The 18,502-nt window shown below is 36.9% G+C and overlaps 1 protein-coding gene and 1 non-coding gene across 2 annotated transcripts in view; one reads left to right on the forward strand and one right to left on the reverse strand.

The window, feature by feature from the left end:
- LOC113782502 overlaps positions 1-10,469 on the forward strand; it is an 81,151-nt gene extending 70,682 nt beyond the window's left edge. Inside the window, 2 exon segments of the mRNA XM_027328395.1 lie at positions 8,929-9,883; positions 10,449-10,469. Of these exon segments, the coding sequence (XP_027184196.1) occupies positions 8,929-9,883; positions 10,449-10,469 (976 nt within the window).
- On the reverse strand, positions 6,431-6,537 carry LOC113748534. Its single transcript, XR_003464388.1, has one exon. It is a non-coding gene; the product is annotated as a small nucleolar RNA R71 (small nucleolar RNA).
- Positions 10,470-18,502: the final 8,033 nt, after the last annotated feature.

The following is an 18,502-nucleotide window of genomic DNA, read 5'->3' on the forward strand; positions in this document are numbered from 1 at the left end:
TCCTCTCCCTTCCTCTGCCTCTGCCAAACCCCCTTTCCCTCCCTTTCTAGTTTCTGGTAGTGACAAAACGGTCACAACTAGAAGCCAAAAAGGGATGGGGTCTGGTAGGGGTGGAAAAAAGAAGGGGAGAGGGCGGCAAGAGAAGGGAGGGGAGGCAGGAGGAGGCAAGAGTGGAGTGAAGGAAGAGGAAAACGGAGGAGGAGGAAGGAAGAAGAAAGGAAGAGAGAGAGGGGGGAGAGAGGAGGAGGAAGGAGTGGCGGTAGAGATGAAGGAGGGAGGAGGGGAGTGATGGTAGTGGTACTGGTGTGTGGTGTTTTTTTAAAAATTTTTAAAAAATACCTTAATAAAATTTTAAATTTTAAAACGCCCTAACCAAAATTTATATGAAAGTTTTTCATATAGTATAATATTTCAAAAATAACCTCAAAAACACCTAACTCATATTGAGTCTATGTTTATCGACGATCAACATGGGAACTAACTGAAGAAATATTTCGCTGTCTGGAGCAATTACTGATTGAAGAAACTGATATAGTGCAATGGGAAGCCACAGGTGATCACCTTCACTGCCTCCAATTCCCATTCCTAAGGTCGTGTGAGTTTATTGCAGAGCTCCCTTGTGATCTTAGCGAACCCCAATTTCGAGCGAATTGACTTGCATTACTGTACTGAATCCGCTGAGAATTCTGGAAAGTGGGAAAGTAATAAAACTTTGGGAATGCAAAGCAGAGTTAGTCCAAAAATTTTCTACCTATACCTCGCATTATTAGTATTAGAGATACTTTTTGGCCTAGGTCAAGTCTTGAGAGCTACAAAATCAAAAACAAAAAATCTTCTGATCACTCGGTTTAACTTCCCCCATTTAACAAATAAAGAATAATAGATAGAATCATTGAAAATTAAAATTTTGCAACAGCCATTGAGTGTAGCTATACGAGAAAGATCATTATTTACATAATTTGGCATTCTATAAGTTGATAAAATAGACCCCTCAAATTATTAGACTATTTCGATTCAATAGACAGTGAAAAACTTCAACTAGCCTACTTGACATTTTTTAACCTTGCTAGTCTATCAGTACGTGCATTCCACGTTAGCTCATTACTCGTGTTTTAGTTAGTGAAACGATAATCACTTCAAACAAATAAAAGAAAAAGAGCTTTCATGATTTAGGCTATTCACAAGTATGTTTAGCTAAGCAGAAGGGAAGGAATTATTGGTTGAGTTGATTCAAGTCCAGAAATTTGATCTAACTTTGCTAATTTGAGTCTTATTCTAGAATAAATCAGTGCTATAAAGATTAGGACCTTGTGTCATTGCATTTCTCTAATGCATGGTTAAATGTAAATGGGCATATATCAATAGGTAGATATGAAACTCAAAAAGTATTTGCTCGGATTATTCGAGTAATAATTGCAAAAATAACTGTAGCTGGTCTTACTAAAAAACTCTTTACATTTCTGTCTTCTTTTTTTTTTCAGGACTCCTTTGAGTTGCAGTCTAGATACTTATATAAGCATACTTATGAGTGCTAATTGTTAATGATGACACAATTGTAGACATTTATAATTAACAGACTTTTTGGATTCAATAGACAGTAAAGAACTTCAACTGGCCTACATGACTTTTTTAACGTTATTGATCTTGATTTTTGACATTAAACAAATTTTTAGCAATTGCTAAAACGGTGACTGATATCTCCTGAGGAATATTCTCCAATCAATCAGTTGTTTCAAGTTTCAGACAAGATTTATTACAAGTGAAATACACCTTGATGTCAGACAAGACATGAAAGCTTCAAACAAGATTTATTATTTATAATCGTAAGATATTACAAGCAAAATACACCTCGATCATACACCGAAATCACACTCCCAACAATTGAAAATGACAGTCTCACGAAAAGAATTAACTGACGAAAATAAGATCCTCAATGCTTAATTTAGTCATCCAATAAGTATGTGGACATGTATGAGGTAGCAGTGATCAGTTGTATGCATCAGGATTTGCAAGAAGGTAGGCCTCAACGGCCTTGAACATGGCCAGGGCTTTTTCTTTTCCTGCCTTAATCTTTTCTTTTCCTCCCTCAAGTTGTTCTTCTGTAAACTGAATATCAGCCTTAGTGTAGTATGTACTGCTGGTTTTGCAGATTGACCCTCCATCAGCAGAAGCTTCAATTTGGACAACATAAGCTACTTTCTCAATCACATCGGTGAAGGCATCACTTTCAATTACAGTATAGCAGTAAGTGAAGTTGTCTTTGTCCAGTGCACCAACTGCGTGTTTTGCACTCTTAAATTGGCTACCTAAATATTTAACAAATTATTAGTTTTACGTACAATAATTGGTTCTTTATATAAGATAGTTCACTACTACATGAAACCAACGAACATTCAATGATTTGGAAAATTACGGAATGATTAAGTGTGTAGAACCCAAAAATTCTGCTAGAAAAATACGGGAGGTATATTTGACAAAACCAATATTAGGGGGAGGCAATTTACACATATAAAAATATGTGTGGGAAAAGAGAAATAATACCAACAATAATCTATTAATTATATTATAAGAACAAAGCTCTCAATCCTCACTCTTTTCAACTAAATACAATAATATGACTTCCTATTTATAGATTAGATGACTTGATAAACAAGTCTTACACCACAAGAAAGTTTCTCATAAGATGTTAATTCGTAAACGATAAGATATTCTAATGTAAACATTGAAGTTGAAATTCGAATTAATGATGATGTGATGAGCATTTTCACCGACTAATGTGCATGATCGTCCAACAAAAAATTATATGATAAACCTCAATAACACTACGATTTAGAATGCCAGCATGAAAAAAATTACTGGTCAAATATACAAAATCATCTCTATCAAATGTTTTCTGACCCCTCTTAATAATTTAGAGTCACTTCCATCATTTTCCAAAGGTGTTGATTTTTAGGGTATAAATTGAGAAACGATACCTTAATTAGTGTTACAAAAAAAAATGGCTTACAAAAGACTGGTATTGTGAGTTGAAAATGAGCTTATCTTCTTTATTCATCAAATTACTATTTATAGTGTTTATATGAAACAAGCTAACATAATTTCCAATTAACAAATCTCCACAAAAATCTCAACAAAACTACTTGCTAACAAATTAACATAATCTAAGTCTTAGCAGAAATATTTGTTAACAAGTCTAACAAATATCTTAACAACTATATTTATTCAGTAATTAACTAAATTATTTTTGTACCAAATGAATCTAGAAAAATTTGCAAAAATTGACATATCTCAACAAAAGGTAACAATTCTTGAAGTCAAACAAAAGAGCCTTGTTTTAAAAAATTTTTACTTCACACGCCAAGTTGTGGGCTTTCGAGTCTCAACATATTACATTAAAGAAATGCTGGTCCATTTTGTCCAATGCTTAACAATTGTAAGTATTCAGCGCAACAACAGCCAGCATAAAGTCGATCCACACTGTTTTTGTACCTTGATTTACACAACAACTTCAGCCTATAAATACCTTCTAGCTTCGATTCTCTTTGCACCACAATTTGTTCAAGAACTACTTAAATCTTCTTGAGTAATAGCATTCATTCTGAGCAGAAACTTAACATAGATATCATGGCCGTTATCACCTTTGAATCAAATGTCACTTCCTCAATTCCTGCTGCAAGGTTGTTTAAGGCCTTCATCCTTGATGGGGACAACCTCGTTCCTAGGGTTACGCCACAAGCTATCAAGAATGTAGAAATACTTGAAGGGATGGTGGAGCTGGAACAGTCAGTTGATCACTTTCGGTGAAGGTCAGTTCCACACACACACATGTATATACTTAATAGCTGTTATGATTTTCTTTATCCCTCTTTGTTCTTTCATTCTATCTGTTGTTAAATTATCTTACATGATATCTGTACATAATGCTTTTTTTTTTTTTTTTGAGTTTTTAGGGAGTCCATTTAAGAGTGCAAAGCACAAAGTCGAAGGACTTGACAAAAATAACTTATACTGTAACTGAAGGTGATGAACTCAAGGATGTGATAGAGAAAGTCACATATGTTGTCAAAATCGAAGCTGATGGACGGTCAATCTGCAAAGCAGTGCATACCACACCAAGGGCGATGTCCAGCTTACAGAAGACAGACTGAGGGAGGAAAACAAAAAATTAAGGCAGGAAAAGAGAAGGCCTTGGTCATGTTCAAGGCTGTCGAGCCTACCTCCTCGCCAATCCTCATGAATACAACTAATTCATCAGTGTTATTTGGCTATTCCTTCACGTACTTGTTAATTATCTTAGATTGCTGTCTTCAAAAGCCTTTCTGGGATGATGCAATTTGTTTCGACTCTTGATAAGGTGTTAATTGTTAGTAATTTTATTGTTAATATTCCTTTTTATCCTTGCCAAATATTGCTTTAATTTGCTTTAATTGTCAATATATATTTATATTTGGTATTTGGATATAATTTCAGAAATTGGAGCAGAAACCTCTTGAGAAGATTATTGTGAAGTTTTACACAATTCTGGTGCAAACCAACGAGAAAGAATGGAATTGCATTTGGGAATTCAATTTGGCTGGCCAACATCTCAATTAGGTGGGGACCGCGAAGACTTGACCATTGTGTAAAGACCATTTCCTTTCTTGATTCACGGTGCCTTTGTGGAAAGTAGCCTTTGCTTTTGTTTTCGGTGGAATTGATTAGGGAGGGAAAGGAATGTTTTCTTTGGTCAGCGGAGAGTGAAGTTTGGAATTGGTGTGTTTTATGGGGGAAGCCGCACATTTGGCCAGAGTTAGTTTTTCTTCTTCTCTTCCGTCTAGGCAGAGAAGTTTTAGTTTTGGGGTGAAGATTTCTTGCGTGTCTTGTTTTCTTCCGTCTCTTCCATGAAACTATTTTTATTGTATTAGACTACAGAGAATACAATTCTTATTTTCAATTATTAGTAAGAGATAAATGTCTTTGAGTTCAATTAAATTGCGTGGGAATTTTCTTATGAGGCGTGGCTAATTTTCTCATCTAGTCAAGGATCAACGCGAAGACGCAGTCCCAAATATCTGTGAGATCTAATTAATTTTACGTGTTCCTTAATTTGTTAATATTTGCATGTTTTCTATTTTAATTTCCATGGGATTATTTTGTTAGTTGGATATCAAGGGCCCGATGTGCAATTTGACTTATTAATCTCCTGTCAAATTAATCAATTAAATCCGTAATTGTTTAGTCGGTTAATATTAGTGACAACTAGTATTTTCACATACTAGGAGAACATGCAATCTGATTTAAATAACCCTCGTAGCGTGTTATTAATTTGGGTTAGGCTTTTCTAGTTTTTAATGCAATTAGGAAATTAATTCCTACGGTCGTACCTAGGAGTATTTCCTGGTTAGAGGTAATCAACGGTCGTACCTTGGTTATCAATAAATTAAGGAAAAGCTGGTCGTTAGAGTTTTTCGGCGACTATAACTAGCCTATTAATAAAATTAAGTGAACCTTCTTGGCATCAATGATAAGATGAATGGACTGTGTCTGCGTAGTTGTATCCTTGGCTAGAATTTACTTATTATTTATTTGATTGCTATTTAAATTTGTATTAATTAATTAATTATTTTTAGTTAAATTGTTTAATTTTTAGTTTATTTCTGATAAAAATCCCCCGTGTCCCGAACTTGAAAAGAATCGAATTTTTCCCAGTCCCTGTGGATTCGACCCTACTCACTACTATACACAGAAAATTCATTTTTCTCGAGTAGGTATTTATTATTGCACAGGCTCGACACCTGTCAATTTTTGGCGCCGTTGCCGGGGACTGGCGTTAATCATTTGTTTCTTTTTAAGTTCATTTTTTTTTCTGGTATTTTTCTAGTTTATGCCTCGCTCTTCTCGTACAGGCGAATTAATTTTCGACCCTGAAGTAGAGAAGACCGCGCGTAGAACGAGAAAAGAAACCAGGCGGCTCAGGGAGGAGCAATACGATATTGCACCTCAGGAACTTGATCCAGAGGTTGAGCCGACAAATTTGTCTGGTGACAATTCAAGTGATTCAGACCAAGAGGAAGTCACTATGGCAAATGCACGAACACTAAGGGAGTTGGCTGCTCCTGATTTAAATCAGCAGCCCTTGTGCATTACTTTTCCACATTTAAATGATGACACTCCCTTTGAACTAAAATCTGGTCTAATTCATCTCTTGCCATCTTTCCATGGTCTACCAGGTGAGGAGCCCTACAAGCACTTGCAAGAGTTCGACGTCGTTTGCAACAGTATGAAGCCTCCGGGAATTACAGAAGAGCAAATAAAGATGAGGGCTTTCCCCTTCTCTTTGAAGGACTCTGCAAAAGACTGGCTCTACTACCTACCGCCTGGTAGTATCACCACGTGGGATCAATTGAAGAAAAAATTTCTGGACAAATACTTTCCGGCGTCTCGAGCTGCGAGCCTGAGGAAAGAGATATGTGGTATCAAACAACACCCAGGCGAGTCACTCTATGAGTACTGGGAGAGGTTTAAGAAATTGTGCACCAAATGCCCTCAGCATCAGATAAGTGAGCAACTGCTCATTCAATATTTCTATGAGGGGTTGCTTTTCAGGGACAGAAGCATAATCGATGCTGCAAGTGGAGGGGCGTTAGTGAACAAAACCCCTCGAGGAGCATGGGAGTTGATTGAAGGGATGGCTGAGAACTCACAGCAGTTTGGTTCAAGAGAGGACATCCCGACGCGTAGGGTGAATGAGGTGGAAACGTCCTCTATCCAACAGCAGATCTCCGAATTAACATCTTTCGTAAGACAATTAGCTGTGGGGAGTGCTTCACATGTCAAAGCGTGCGGGGTATGCACTGCCGTGGGTCATCCTACGGAAATGTGTCCAATGGTTCAAGAAGAAACTGCTGAACAGGTGAACATGGCGGGCCACGCGCCCGCGCCAAGAAAGCCGTACGACCCATACTCAAGTACCTACAATCCTGGTTGGAGGGATCACCCCAACCTTAGTTATGGAGGAAATAGGCAGTCTAACTTTGTGCCAAATAGACAGCAAGGACACCAACAGCAGTACCATCATCGCCCACCACCACTTTCAAACTCAAGTCCGTCCATGGAAGAGATGATGAAGCAATTACTTGCTAATCAACAAAAGACGGATTCAGACCTGCAAAGCATGAGAAATCAACTGGGACAGGTGCAATCATTGCAAAATCAAATGAATCAAATGGCTATAACAATCAACCGTTTGGAGTCCCAAGTTCAAGGAAAATTGCCATCTCAACCTGAGGCAAATCCAAAGAATGTAAGTGCAATGACTTTAAGGAGTGGCAAGGAAGTTCAAGGACCCGAACCGGTGATTCCTAAAGACAAGGACGAGGAACGGATTGAGAAAGAATTGGAAGAGGAGGGCACAGACAACAAAAATGCAAAGGTACCCTCGAACCCGATTCCTACAGCTAAAACTAATCCACCTCCCTTTCCTAGCAGGTTAGAGAAACCAAAGAAGCAAGACAAGGAAAAAGAGGTCCTGGAGATTTTTCGCAAGGTGGAGATCAACATACCCCTACTGGATGCGATTAAACAAGTACCCAGGTACGCAAAATTTTTGAGGGACCTGTGTGCCAACCGCAAGCGGTTGAAGGGGGATGAACGAGTTATAGTTGGGGAGAATGTTTCAGCAATTCTACAAAGAAAGCTTCCACCGAAATGCGGAGATCCAGGTATGTTTACTATTCCTTGTAGGATAGGTAATACTTTGATTGGGAAGGCCATGTTAGACCTGGGAGCCTCAATTAATGTCATGCCAAAGTCCATTTATGCCTCCTTAAACTTAGGCCCTTTGAAAGAGACTGGGATAATAATTCAATTAGCTGATAGGACCAATGCATACCCTGACGGGTTGATTGAAGATGTTTTGGTAAAAATTAATGAATTGGTTTTTCCAGCTGATTTTTATGTGCTCGACATGGAGGATGAACACTCCCGTGATCCGTCACCTGTGTTGTTAGGTAGACCCTTTTTGAGTACAGCCCGAACCAAAATTGATGTTAATAAGGGTACTTTGTCTATGAAATTTGATGGTGAGATTGTTCACTTTAACATCTTTGAGACCATGAAATATCCATCCGATTCAAATATTGGCTCTGTTTTCTCGATAAATGTTATTGACCCTGCTATACAGGAGGTTTTTGAAATTGAAGGCAGGGATGAACTAGAGGTCGTCCTGACCAGGCACTTTGAGTCCGAAACAACTTCTAGGGTAGAGTTGAGTGAAGAGCTTAAATGCGTGATTGGATCGTTGCAAACGTTACCAACCACGAAGACAAGGTATGATCTTGCACCGATTTTCATACCCGAACCTCACCAAAGGTTACTTCCATCTGTGGTGCAGGCACCTGTCTTGGAACTAAAACCACTGCCGAAACACCTAAAGTATGTATACTTAGGTGAAGGGGAGACACTTCCAGTGATCATCTCCGCGGGTTTATCAAAGGTGCAAGAAGAGAAACTACTTCGAGTTCTTAGGGAACATAAGCAGGCGATAGGATGGACCATCGCCGACATCAAGGGAATTAGCCCTGCGGTGTGTATGCACCGAATTCGACTCGAGGAGAATGTTAAACCCGTACGGCAAGCTCAACGGAGATTAAATCCTCTCATGATGGAAGTCGTAAAGAAAGAGATTTTAAAACTGCTGGACGTTGGAATTATATTTGCAATATCAGATAGCCCGTGGGTAAGTCCAGTACAGGTGGTCCCGAAGAAGGCAGGGGTGACAGTGGAATCAAACCAAGAGGGTGAGCTCGTACCAATTCGAAAGCCCACCGGATGGCGACAGTGTATCGATTACCGAAAGCTAAATGCCGTCACGAAAAAGGACCATTTTCCCCTCCCTTTCATTGACCAGATGGTGGAGCGATTAGCAGGTCGAGCTTACTATTGTTTTTTGGATGGATTTTCAGGTTATTTTCAAATTGCCATCGCACCCGAGGACCAAGAGAAGACTACTTTCACCTGCCCATTTGGAACATTTGCATACCGAAGGATGCCATTTGGATTATGTAATGCACCTGCTACCTTCCAAAGATGCATGGTAAGTATTTTTTCAGAATATGTTGAGAAAATTATTGAGGTTTTCATGGACGATTTCAGTGTATATGGTGAAAGTTTTGAAAACTGTCTAGATAACCTGAAATTGATCTTAGTAAGGTGTATAGAAACTAATCTCGTGCTTAATTGGGAAAAATGTCATTTTATGGTTGAACACGGGATAGTTTTGGGTCATGTTGTATCATCTACAGGTATTGAGGTTGATAAGGCAAAAATAGATGTTATATCTACTTTACCTTACCCCGCGAGTGTGCGGGAAGTTCGTTCTTTCTTGGGTCACGCAGGTTTCTATAGAAGGTTCATCAAGGATTTCTCGAAAATTGGAGCACCCTTGTTCCAACTTTTGCAAAAAGATGTATCCTTCGAATTTGATGAAGCGTGTAAGGGGGCATTCAATAAGTTAAAGGAGTTATTGATCACCTCACCTATTATCCAACCCCCTGACTGGAACCTCCCATTCGAGATCATGTGTGACGCCAGCGACTATGCAGTGGGTGCGGTATTGGGTCAAAGAGTAGGAAAGGCAGCTCATGCTATCTACTACGCATCTCGAGCCTTGAACGGAGCTCAATTGAACTATTCAACCACCGAAAAAGAGCTTTTAGCAGTTGTTTTTGCCTTAGAAAAATTTCGGTCTTATTTACTTGGTGCTAAAGTTATTATTTTTTCTGATCATGCAGCTTTGCGGTATTTGTTGACAAAAAAAGAGGCAAAACCGCGATTGATACGGTGGATATTATTGCTACAGGAGTTCAACCTGGAGATCCGAGATAAGAAAGGGGCGGAGAATCTGGTAGCAGATCACTTGAGTCGAGTACAAGTCGTCGAAGATGACATCCCATTGAGAGAAGCATTCCCCGAGGAGCATTTATTTTCTATTAACTCATCTTTGCCTTGGTATGCAGATATTGTTAATTTTCTAGTCACTGACAAATTTCCTACAGGATGGCCTAAGGCAAAGAGAGACAAGTTGAGGAGCGATGCAAAGTTCTACATTTGGGATGATCCTTACCTCTGGAAGCGGGGTGCTGATCAAATCATCCGTAGATGTGTAAGTGAAGTTGAATTTCAATCTATTCTAGCCTATTGTCACTCTTTTGCATGTGGAGGTCACTTTGGACCGAAGAGAACGGCTCGTAAGGTGCTAGAGAGTGGATTCTATTGGCCAACTCTATTCAAGGATGCCTACTCATTTTGTAAGTCATGTGATAAGTGTCAAAGAGTGGGTAATATCTCTCGTAGGGATCAAATGACTCAAACCCCAATGATTTTTGTTGAAATTTTTGACGTTTGGGGCATTGATTTTATGGGTCCTTTTCCTTCGTCCTATGGTTTTTTGTATATATTGCTTGCTGTAGATTATATTTCGAAGTGGGTAGAAGCAAAGGCCACCCGCACTAATGATTCCAAAGTGGTTGCAGAATTCGTTAAGTCTAATATTTTTGTTCGCTTTGGGATGCCGCGAGCAATTGTAAGTGATCGGGGTACTCATTTCTGCAACAAAACGATCGCTGCAATTTTTAGGAGATATGGTGTCTTGCACAAAGTCTCTACATCATACCATCCTCAGACAAATGGTCAGGCGGAAACATCGAACCGAGAGATCAAATCAATTCTAGAAAAGATGGTCCGACCCGATAGGAAGGATTGGAGTGTGAGACTAGATGATGCACTATGGGCATATAGGACAGCATACAAGACACCCATTGGCATGTCCCCTTACCGATTGGTATTTGGAAAGCCATGTCATCTCCCGGTCGAGTTTGAGCATAGAGCATTTTGGGCGGTCAAACAATGCAACATGGATATCGAGGAAGGCGGAATTCAAAGAAAGTTACAATTACTAGAGTTGGAAGAAATTCGAAATGAAGCATACGAGAATGCAGTGATCTATAAGGAGAAGAATCAGATCTTTCATGACCAACAGATCTCTAGGAAGACATTCGTCTGTGGGCAAAAAGTTTTACTATACCACTCCAAATTGAAACTATTTCCAGGTAAATTACGTTCTCGTTGGATTGGCCCTTTTGTTGTGACTAATGTCTTTCATTATGGTGCAGTAGAGATCCAAAGTTTGAAAACAGAGAAGAAATTTGTGGTGAATGGTCATCGTCTCAAGCCGTATTATGAAGGATTTCCAATTGAACGGGTGGAGATGATGCAACTGGAAGACCCGATTTGCTTAGTTTAAGCAAATTCTGGACTCCGTCTAGCCAAAGACGTTAAAGAAAGGCGCTTTTGGGAGGCAACCCAATTTTTTTTAAGTTGCTGTTACTTTGGAGTGATTTTATGTTTAAAGTATAAGTTTGAGTAATTTTGTTATTTTTCATTTGTAGGTTTTGGAAAAGTGACCAAATGAGGCAAAAAAGGCGAAATTTGATCAAAGATCTCAATACCTCAAATTCAGTAATTGTGGTTTTTGATGCATTAAAGAGGTTTAGAATGCATGTATAGATCATTTTACATATGCGTGAATGGTTTATTTTGACATAGAAATGATCTATGATGCATTTTGGGAAATTGGGGTATCATTTGTAAATATTCAAAAGTTGAATTTCTGCTAAATTTTGCAGCAGAAAACGCGTTTTTCAATGAAACGCGCCACTGAATCGCGTTTTCATAGAATCGCGTTTTCAAATCTGCGCCTATAATTAAGAAAACGCGCCTTCAAAACGCGACAGGAAGTCGCGTTTTCTACCCAGTCGCGTTTTCCAGCCTGTTCAGAAACCAAAAACGCGCCTTCAAATACGCGACTTAAAGTCGCGTTTTCTCACGTAGTCGCGTTTTCAATGCTGCAAATTTGGTGAAGAAACGCGACTTCACAAAACGCACCTTGAGGCGCGTTTTCTTGAGCCGCGTTTTCTGAGCCATAAATCCGGATTCTGTCCAGAATGCTCGAAAAAAAAAAAAATTGTATTCTTTCTTTCCTTCTTTTCTTCTTTCTTTCTTCTTTTCTTACCCGCTGCTTGCCCTTTTTCCCCCTTTTCTTTTCTTCTTCATTCGCCGCCGCCAGAAGCTCCGCTGACCCACGACAGTCGCGGCAAACTGCCCACGCCGGACTCTCTGCGCAACCGCCGCCCACCCCAGCTCTTCTCGCCGCTGCCTCGGCTCTCCTCGCCAAGGGTGACCACCAGCTCATCTCACCTCCTTCACCCTTGTCATAGCCACCGCCTCCAAGATCCGCCTGAAGCCCCGAAAGCCGCGCACCACCAGATCCAGCTGCCGCAAACTCTTCTCTCTCACAGCCACCACCTTCATCGCACCACTGGCTTCGTATGCACGCGCCTGTCTCAATCTTTTTCTATTATTTTTTTTTATTTTTTTATTTTATTATTGCAGTATGTTTTTATTATTTTTAGTACAGTACGTTTTTGAAAATTTTGCGTGTTTGGACTACCTGACATTTCTATTCCTCCTTAGTTGGGTACTTCTGTGTTACTTTGCTTGTTTCTTTTTACTTTGCTTGATTTTTATTTATTTAGTAGATTGACTTGTGGTTAGTCGTGTGATTTACTTATTGTGTTTAAACTGCTGTACTTTGTATCTAACTGTGGGTAATTTGTTACAGTTGTTTGTTCAATTGGGAGGTGCCTTTAACACTTAAATTTACTTAAACTGTTGTCTATTGTGGTTTGGAGTGATATTTGGAGAAAATGGTGAGACTCAGATCAACCCCAGGGGCTAATCCACCGATGTCTTGACGATTCAGGGGAGTTTCGTTGCCCATCTTCTTATTCACTATATATTTGTTACATTGAGGGCAATGTATACTTTAAGTGTGGGGGAGATTTGGATTTGATTGGAGTTTCTTTAAATTATTGCTTTTCTTATTGTTGTCTTGATGAATAAATGTGGCAACTCACTCTTCTATTGCTGGTTGTGATTTATCCTATGAATTTTGTTTAGATGGCAAGTAAAAGCATATTACCTTGGTGAATATCATGAGTTTAATGACTTGGTGCAAATTGTGGTTAAATTGTTTAGGCAATATAAATATTTAACTAGCAATTGTTGTGTGGATTGGGCAATTGTTGATCTTAGTTCTCTATATTAGGAGATGACGTGGGCCATGATCTTTAAATATTTGGTTTTCTGGTGCTTTAATTGTGATTAATAAATGACCCTACTCCGCTAGTGTCGTCACCCAGTAACCGGGAGTCTTCACCACAAGTGTCGACTTTCGCGTCAAAAAGTGACTATATATATGAGTAGTTAGTCCTGAAGCTGTGAAGAGTTGAGTAACTGGGCTCTTTCATCTAAAAATGTCAGAGTTCACGTCAAAAGACTTGAATAGCTTGGGACTGAGCATTTATTGAAAAAAAAATTATTATAAAAAAAAATAAATAAAAAAAAGAGAGAAAAGAAAATAATAAGTAAGCTTATGATCATGTTGGCCTGCCGATCCTTGTTCTTCAATGTTGAGATTTTGATTTTCAGTTGACCCAATTGCTAACTTTTGCTAGTTTAATATTTTTATTTCTTAGACGAGTTAGCTATGAATTGGACGAGTCTATGATTTCAGGAGCTAACCGGGAGAAATATGTCTTGACACTTAGCCACTAAAACTTGATTTTGGGATAAGCGTAGCTTGGCAGTAAATGAAATGAGAGTTAGCCATTGTTGAATTTAGTTGTTCCCATGCTTGAGGACAAGCATGATTTAAGTGTGGGGGGAATTGATAAGGTGTTAATTGTTAGTAATTTTATTGTTAATATTCCTTTTTATCCTTGCCAAATATTGCTTTAATTTGCTTTAATTGTCAATATATATTTATATTTGGTATTTGGATATAATTTCAGAAATTGGAGCAGAAACCTCTTGAGAAGATTATTGTGAAGCTTTACACAATTCTGGTGCAAACCAACGAGAAAGAATGGAATTGCATTTGGGAATTCAATTTGGTTAGACAACATATCAAAGTTGGTGGGGACCGCAAATAAGTTGTATTGTCTAAAGTTTGCTTTCTTTGCACATTTGTGGTATTGCTTTCTTGTTTGTGAACGTGTGCACTTGGTCAAAAGAGAAACCGACAAACCATAGTTGGCTTTGCTTTTGTTTTCGGTGGAGTTGATTAGGTAGGGAAGGAATGTTTTCTTTTGTAAGCGTGGAGTGAAGTTTCGGATTGGCTTGTGTTTATATGTGGGAGAGCCACACATTTCCGAGAGGAGTTTTTTTCTTCTTCTCTTCCGTGAGACTATTTTTATTGTATTAGACTACAGAGAATATAATTCTTATTTTTAATTATTAGTAAGAGATAAATGTCTTTGAGTTCAATTAAATTGCGTGGGAATTTTCTTATGAGGCGTGGCTAATTTTCTCCTCTAGTCAAGGATCAACGCGAAGACGCAGTCCCAAATATCTGTGAGATCTAATTAATTTTACGTGTTCCTTAAATTGTTAATATTTGCATGTTTTCTATTTTAATTTCCATGGGATTATTTTGTTAATTGGATATCAAGGGCCCGATGTGCAATTTGACTTATTAATCTCCTGTCAAATTAATCAATTAAATCCGTAATTGTTTAGTTGGTTAATATTAGTGACAACTAGTATTTTCACATACTAGGAGAACATGCAATCTGATTTAAATAACCCTCGTAGCGTGTTATTAATTTGGGTTAGGCTTTTCTAGTTTTTAATGCAATTAGGAAATTAATTCCTACGGTCGTACCTAGGAGTATTTCCTGGTTAGAGGTAATCAACGGTCGTACCTTGGTTATCAATAAATTAAGGAAAAGCTGGTCGTTAGAGTTTTTCGGCGACTATAACTAGCCTATTAATAAAATTAAGTGAATCTTCTTTGCATCAATGATCGGATGAATGGACTGTGTCTGCGTAGTTGTATCCTTGGCTAGAATTTACTTATTATTTATTTGATTGCTATTTAAATTTGTATTAATTAATTAATTATTTTTAGTTAAATTGTTTAATTATTTTTAGTTTATTTCTGATAAAAATCCCCCGTGTCCCGAACTTGAAAAGAATCGAATTTTTCCCAGTCCCTGTGGATTCGACCCTACTCACTACTATACACAGAAAATTCATTTTTCTCGAGTAGGTATTTATTATTGCACAGGCTCGACACCTGTCAGCAACAAGATTTTCATGGGCATAATATATAGTCAACTAAGTCTACAAATACAATTTAATATAAAAGTATTACCCACTTTAATACATCAAATACCATAAATAGTCTGGCTAATTAAATGTACAATATTTTATTTTAGCATGAGGAGGTAGATTTAATATACTATTTTACTTTCTTAATCTATAATCTTTTGAATGTGATAAATCATTTACTTTTTTATACTTAGTTGTCCTGCTTTGCTATCATGCAGTGATAATGGAAAATCAATAAATGCTGATTTGCACGGATAAATGGAGGAGAATATTCAAACAGAAGAAAAACGAAAAAAAAAGTTTCTGAAGAATAGAATATTATTTGATACTATTTACTGTACTTTTTATTTCTTTTCAAGTTTTTGAATGTTATGGTATTGTCGAATGTTATTTTTTCCATTTTTGAATTATTATTCACTAAATCACATTTATATTATAAGAATACTTTATATTATGATGCGCACACAGTAATATACTTAAGAAATGTTATAATAGAATATACATTAAATTTGTATTTCATATCAACATTTTTATAAAATTGACTAAATAGTTTATTATTTTTCAAAGATTCCCGTTCAACGAACGGGTATAAAACTAGTTAAATATAGATATGTTCAACAGAGACAGATAGAATTACTCACTGAGCTTACAATTCACTATAAAAATTATCATTTAAATGGATAATCTTAATTACCAAGATATTGTTTCTAAAGGATTAAAGATTGAAAATGACTTGGTAGAAATTCAGCAGATGATAAAATACTTTGGGAAACATTTATTAGATAAATTAGTAGAAATAGAAATAAGGATTAATAGATTAGAAGAAAAAAATAATTAAAGAACTTGATATTAAAAAACTACAGACTAAACAAATATATGAAATAAAAATGAACAAGCTTTATTTGGAGCAATCGCAACTATGAAAATACTAAAGGATTTATAAAATGAAAACTTTTATACAAGCCTCTAATTCAGATATTGAAGAACTAGTAGATCAGATAGCACACTTGAATTTAGATAATACATTTAATATAAAACCAGATATTAAATAAGAATTTCCTGAAAATCCAGCCATTCTTGATATCCCAGTATCTAGCTCAAATACTCCTAGATTTGTTAATAATAGCTTTAATAGACCTGCTAGAGGATATGCTGCCGTCCATTCTTTAGGAAAAAATGTAGATTCGGAAGGATTTACTCCATTAGGAAAATTGAGACCCGAAGCAATACAACCTTTTTGGAATATATCTAGATTTAGACTGATACTAAAGAAGCTATAGATAAATGGGAAACAGCTTTAAGATTAGTTGCAGCTATTTATGAAATGGATTATAATACAACTAAAAGATTTATTGAAAAAACACTTGTTAATAGTACACTCAGGTTTTGGAAGCATCTTAGTATTGAAATTAAAAACACCATATTCTCTGATAATGATTCAAATAATATGATAACAAGAGCAGTAGAAGCATTCACATTAGAATTTACTGGAGATGGTAATATTCTAAGAAATAGAACAAAGGTGAAGAAATATGAACAAGACTGATAACATTACAACTTTGTGACGTGCGAAATTGATAGATATATATGTATTTTTCAAAATTATTATTATCAAATTTATAATCTAGTAGATAATACACAAGTATATTTGGATATGTCTTTTTGTAATTAACAACCATTTTAACTTTATTATAAGTAAAATTTAATAATTATTTTTGACATTTTATTTCATTCCGTTATGAAATGTAAATTTCGTCATATTGACACTTTAATTTCAATTATGAGGGAATTATTTATAACTTTTGAAATCATAGGGGTTATGTGAAAAAGTGTTAAACTACAGGGGGATAAAGTGCATTTTGCTCTTAATCAAAATTTCTAATTTCTAGAGTTTCAACTTTAGATCAAGACTTCTAACTTGCTGCTGCGCATGTTTAATAGAAAAAATTTCATGCGAGGCGAACTTCTTAATTTCCTGAGTTACACAAAGACGAATTTTCCATGGAATTCTTACTGTATTGCAAACTAAGCTGATCACAATCTTCCGGTCCATTTGAACGAGCGCTGGCCGGAGTTGTCGATCAAGACAGAGCTTCAAACCCTCTAGTAGGGAAAGGGTCCCTGCTTCCAGGTCAATCCATCAATAAAATTGCCTAAATATCACGAATAATGCTTCCTCTGCCAGAGAACCCCGGATTACCTATAGAAAATAATCCACGTTAAGTTTATAGTGAGAGGCCTGGAAACATTGCCATGAAATTGGAACTGGTATCCGGACTTCCATTTGAGTGAAAATAATCCCTTTGATGTTATTCAATGTATGCAACCTTTGTGCCTGAATAATCAATCACCTGGTAAATACGTGTATTTCTCTCCTTACAGAAAGACAGATTCCTCGGTCTTCAAATCGTCCAACATATGAGGCACGGCAAAATCTAAAACAGTTTCCTTTACCTGAAGTAAGAAACTTATTTTGAGAGGTATATCAAATAAGGTTCGAATTTCGAGAAAAATATAGGTATGATCATTAGGCAACCAACATACGGATGTAAATAGTATAACACCACTAACGTTAGTCATGCATCATGAAATCGAACTACATAATTGAAGATAAAAGTACACGACTTTTATCTTTAAAAAGTGATTATGTAGTTTTACTTATCTATTTGTTAAACCATTTATACAAATTTATGAAAATCTATGCACAAAAACATTTTTTAGATGGCACTATGCACTATTTATTGTGTACAACTAATAGAAACAATAAAGCTGCAACATGCTTGATTATCTGTACTCTTAACCACCATTATAAATCTTGCAATTCCCTTTTTACTACATATTGCTATTGTAACCTTGCCAATATTCCTATGAAACCTTTGGGGGGAGGGGGGTTGGATTTGGAAGACAAATTGAAAGGAATTGCAACAAAAGAAAAACACTTTTATCTTGATTTTTGTGTGACAATAACTGAGACTTCTTATAGTTCTAACAAACTCTACATAAGCTTGAAATCGATGGTAGTTGTTGCACAGTACTGAACAATTTTTTGTATTTTTCCTCCGTTTCCTTCTGGATATTATCTCCGAAAGCCATCCTAATTCATCTAAAGCATTAGCTAGAAACTAGACATGTTATATAATACCAGCATGAAGCTAACAATGAGCATAGGCTATAAGTAATTTGAACTGGTAATTTACAGGGCATTTGCTAATCGAAGTTCCATATTCTTTTCTTTATGTAGTTTGCTTCATGCAACTCATCTCTACCATGAAAGAAGGCATAAACCTACATA

The sequence above is a fragment of the Coffea eugenioides genome, chromosome 9 (genome assembly GCF_003713205.1).
Source record: "Coffea eugenioides isolate CCC68of chromosome 9, Ceug_1.0, whole genome shotgun sequence".
In the NCBI taxonomy this organism is placed as follows: domain Eukaryota; kingdom Viridiplantae; phylum Streptophyta; class Magnoliopsida; order Gentianales; family Rubiaceae; genus Coffea; species Coffea eugenioides.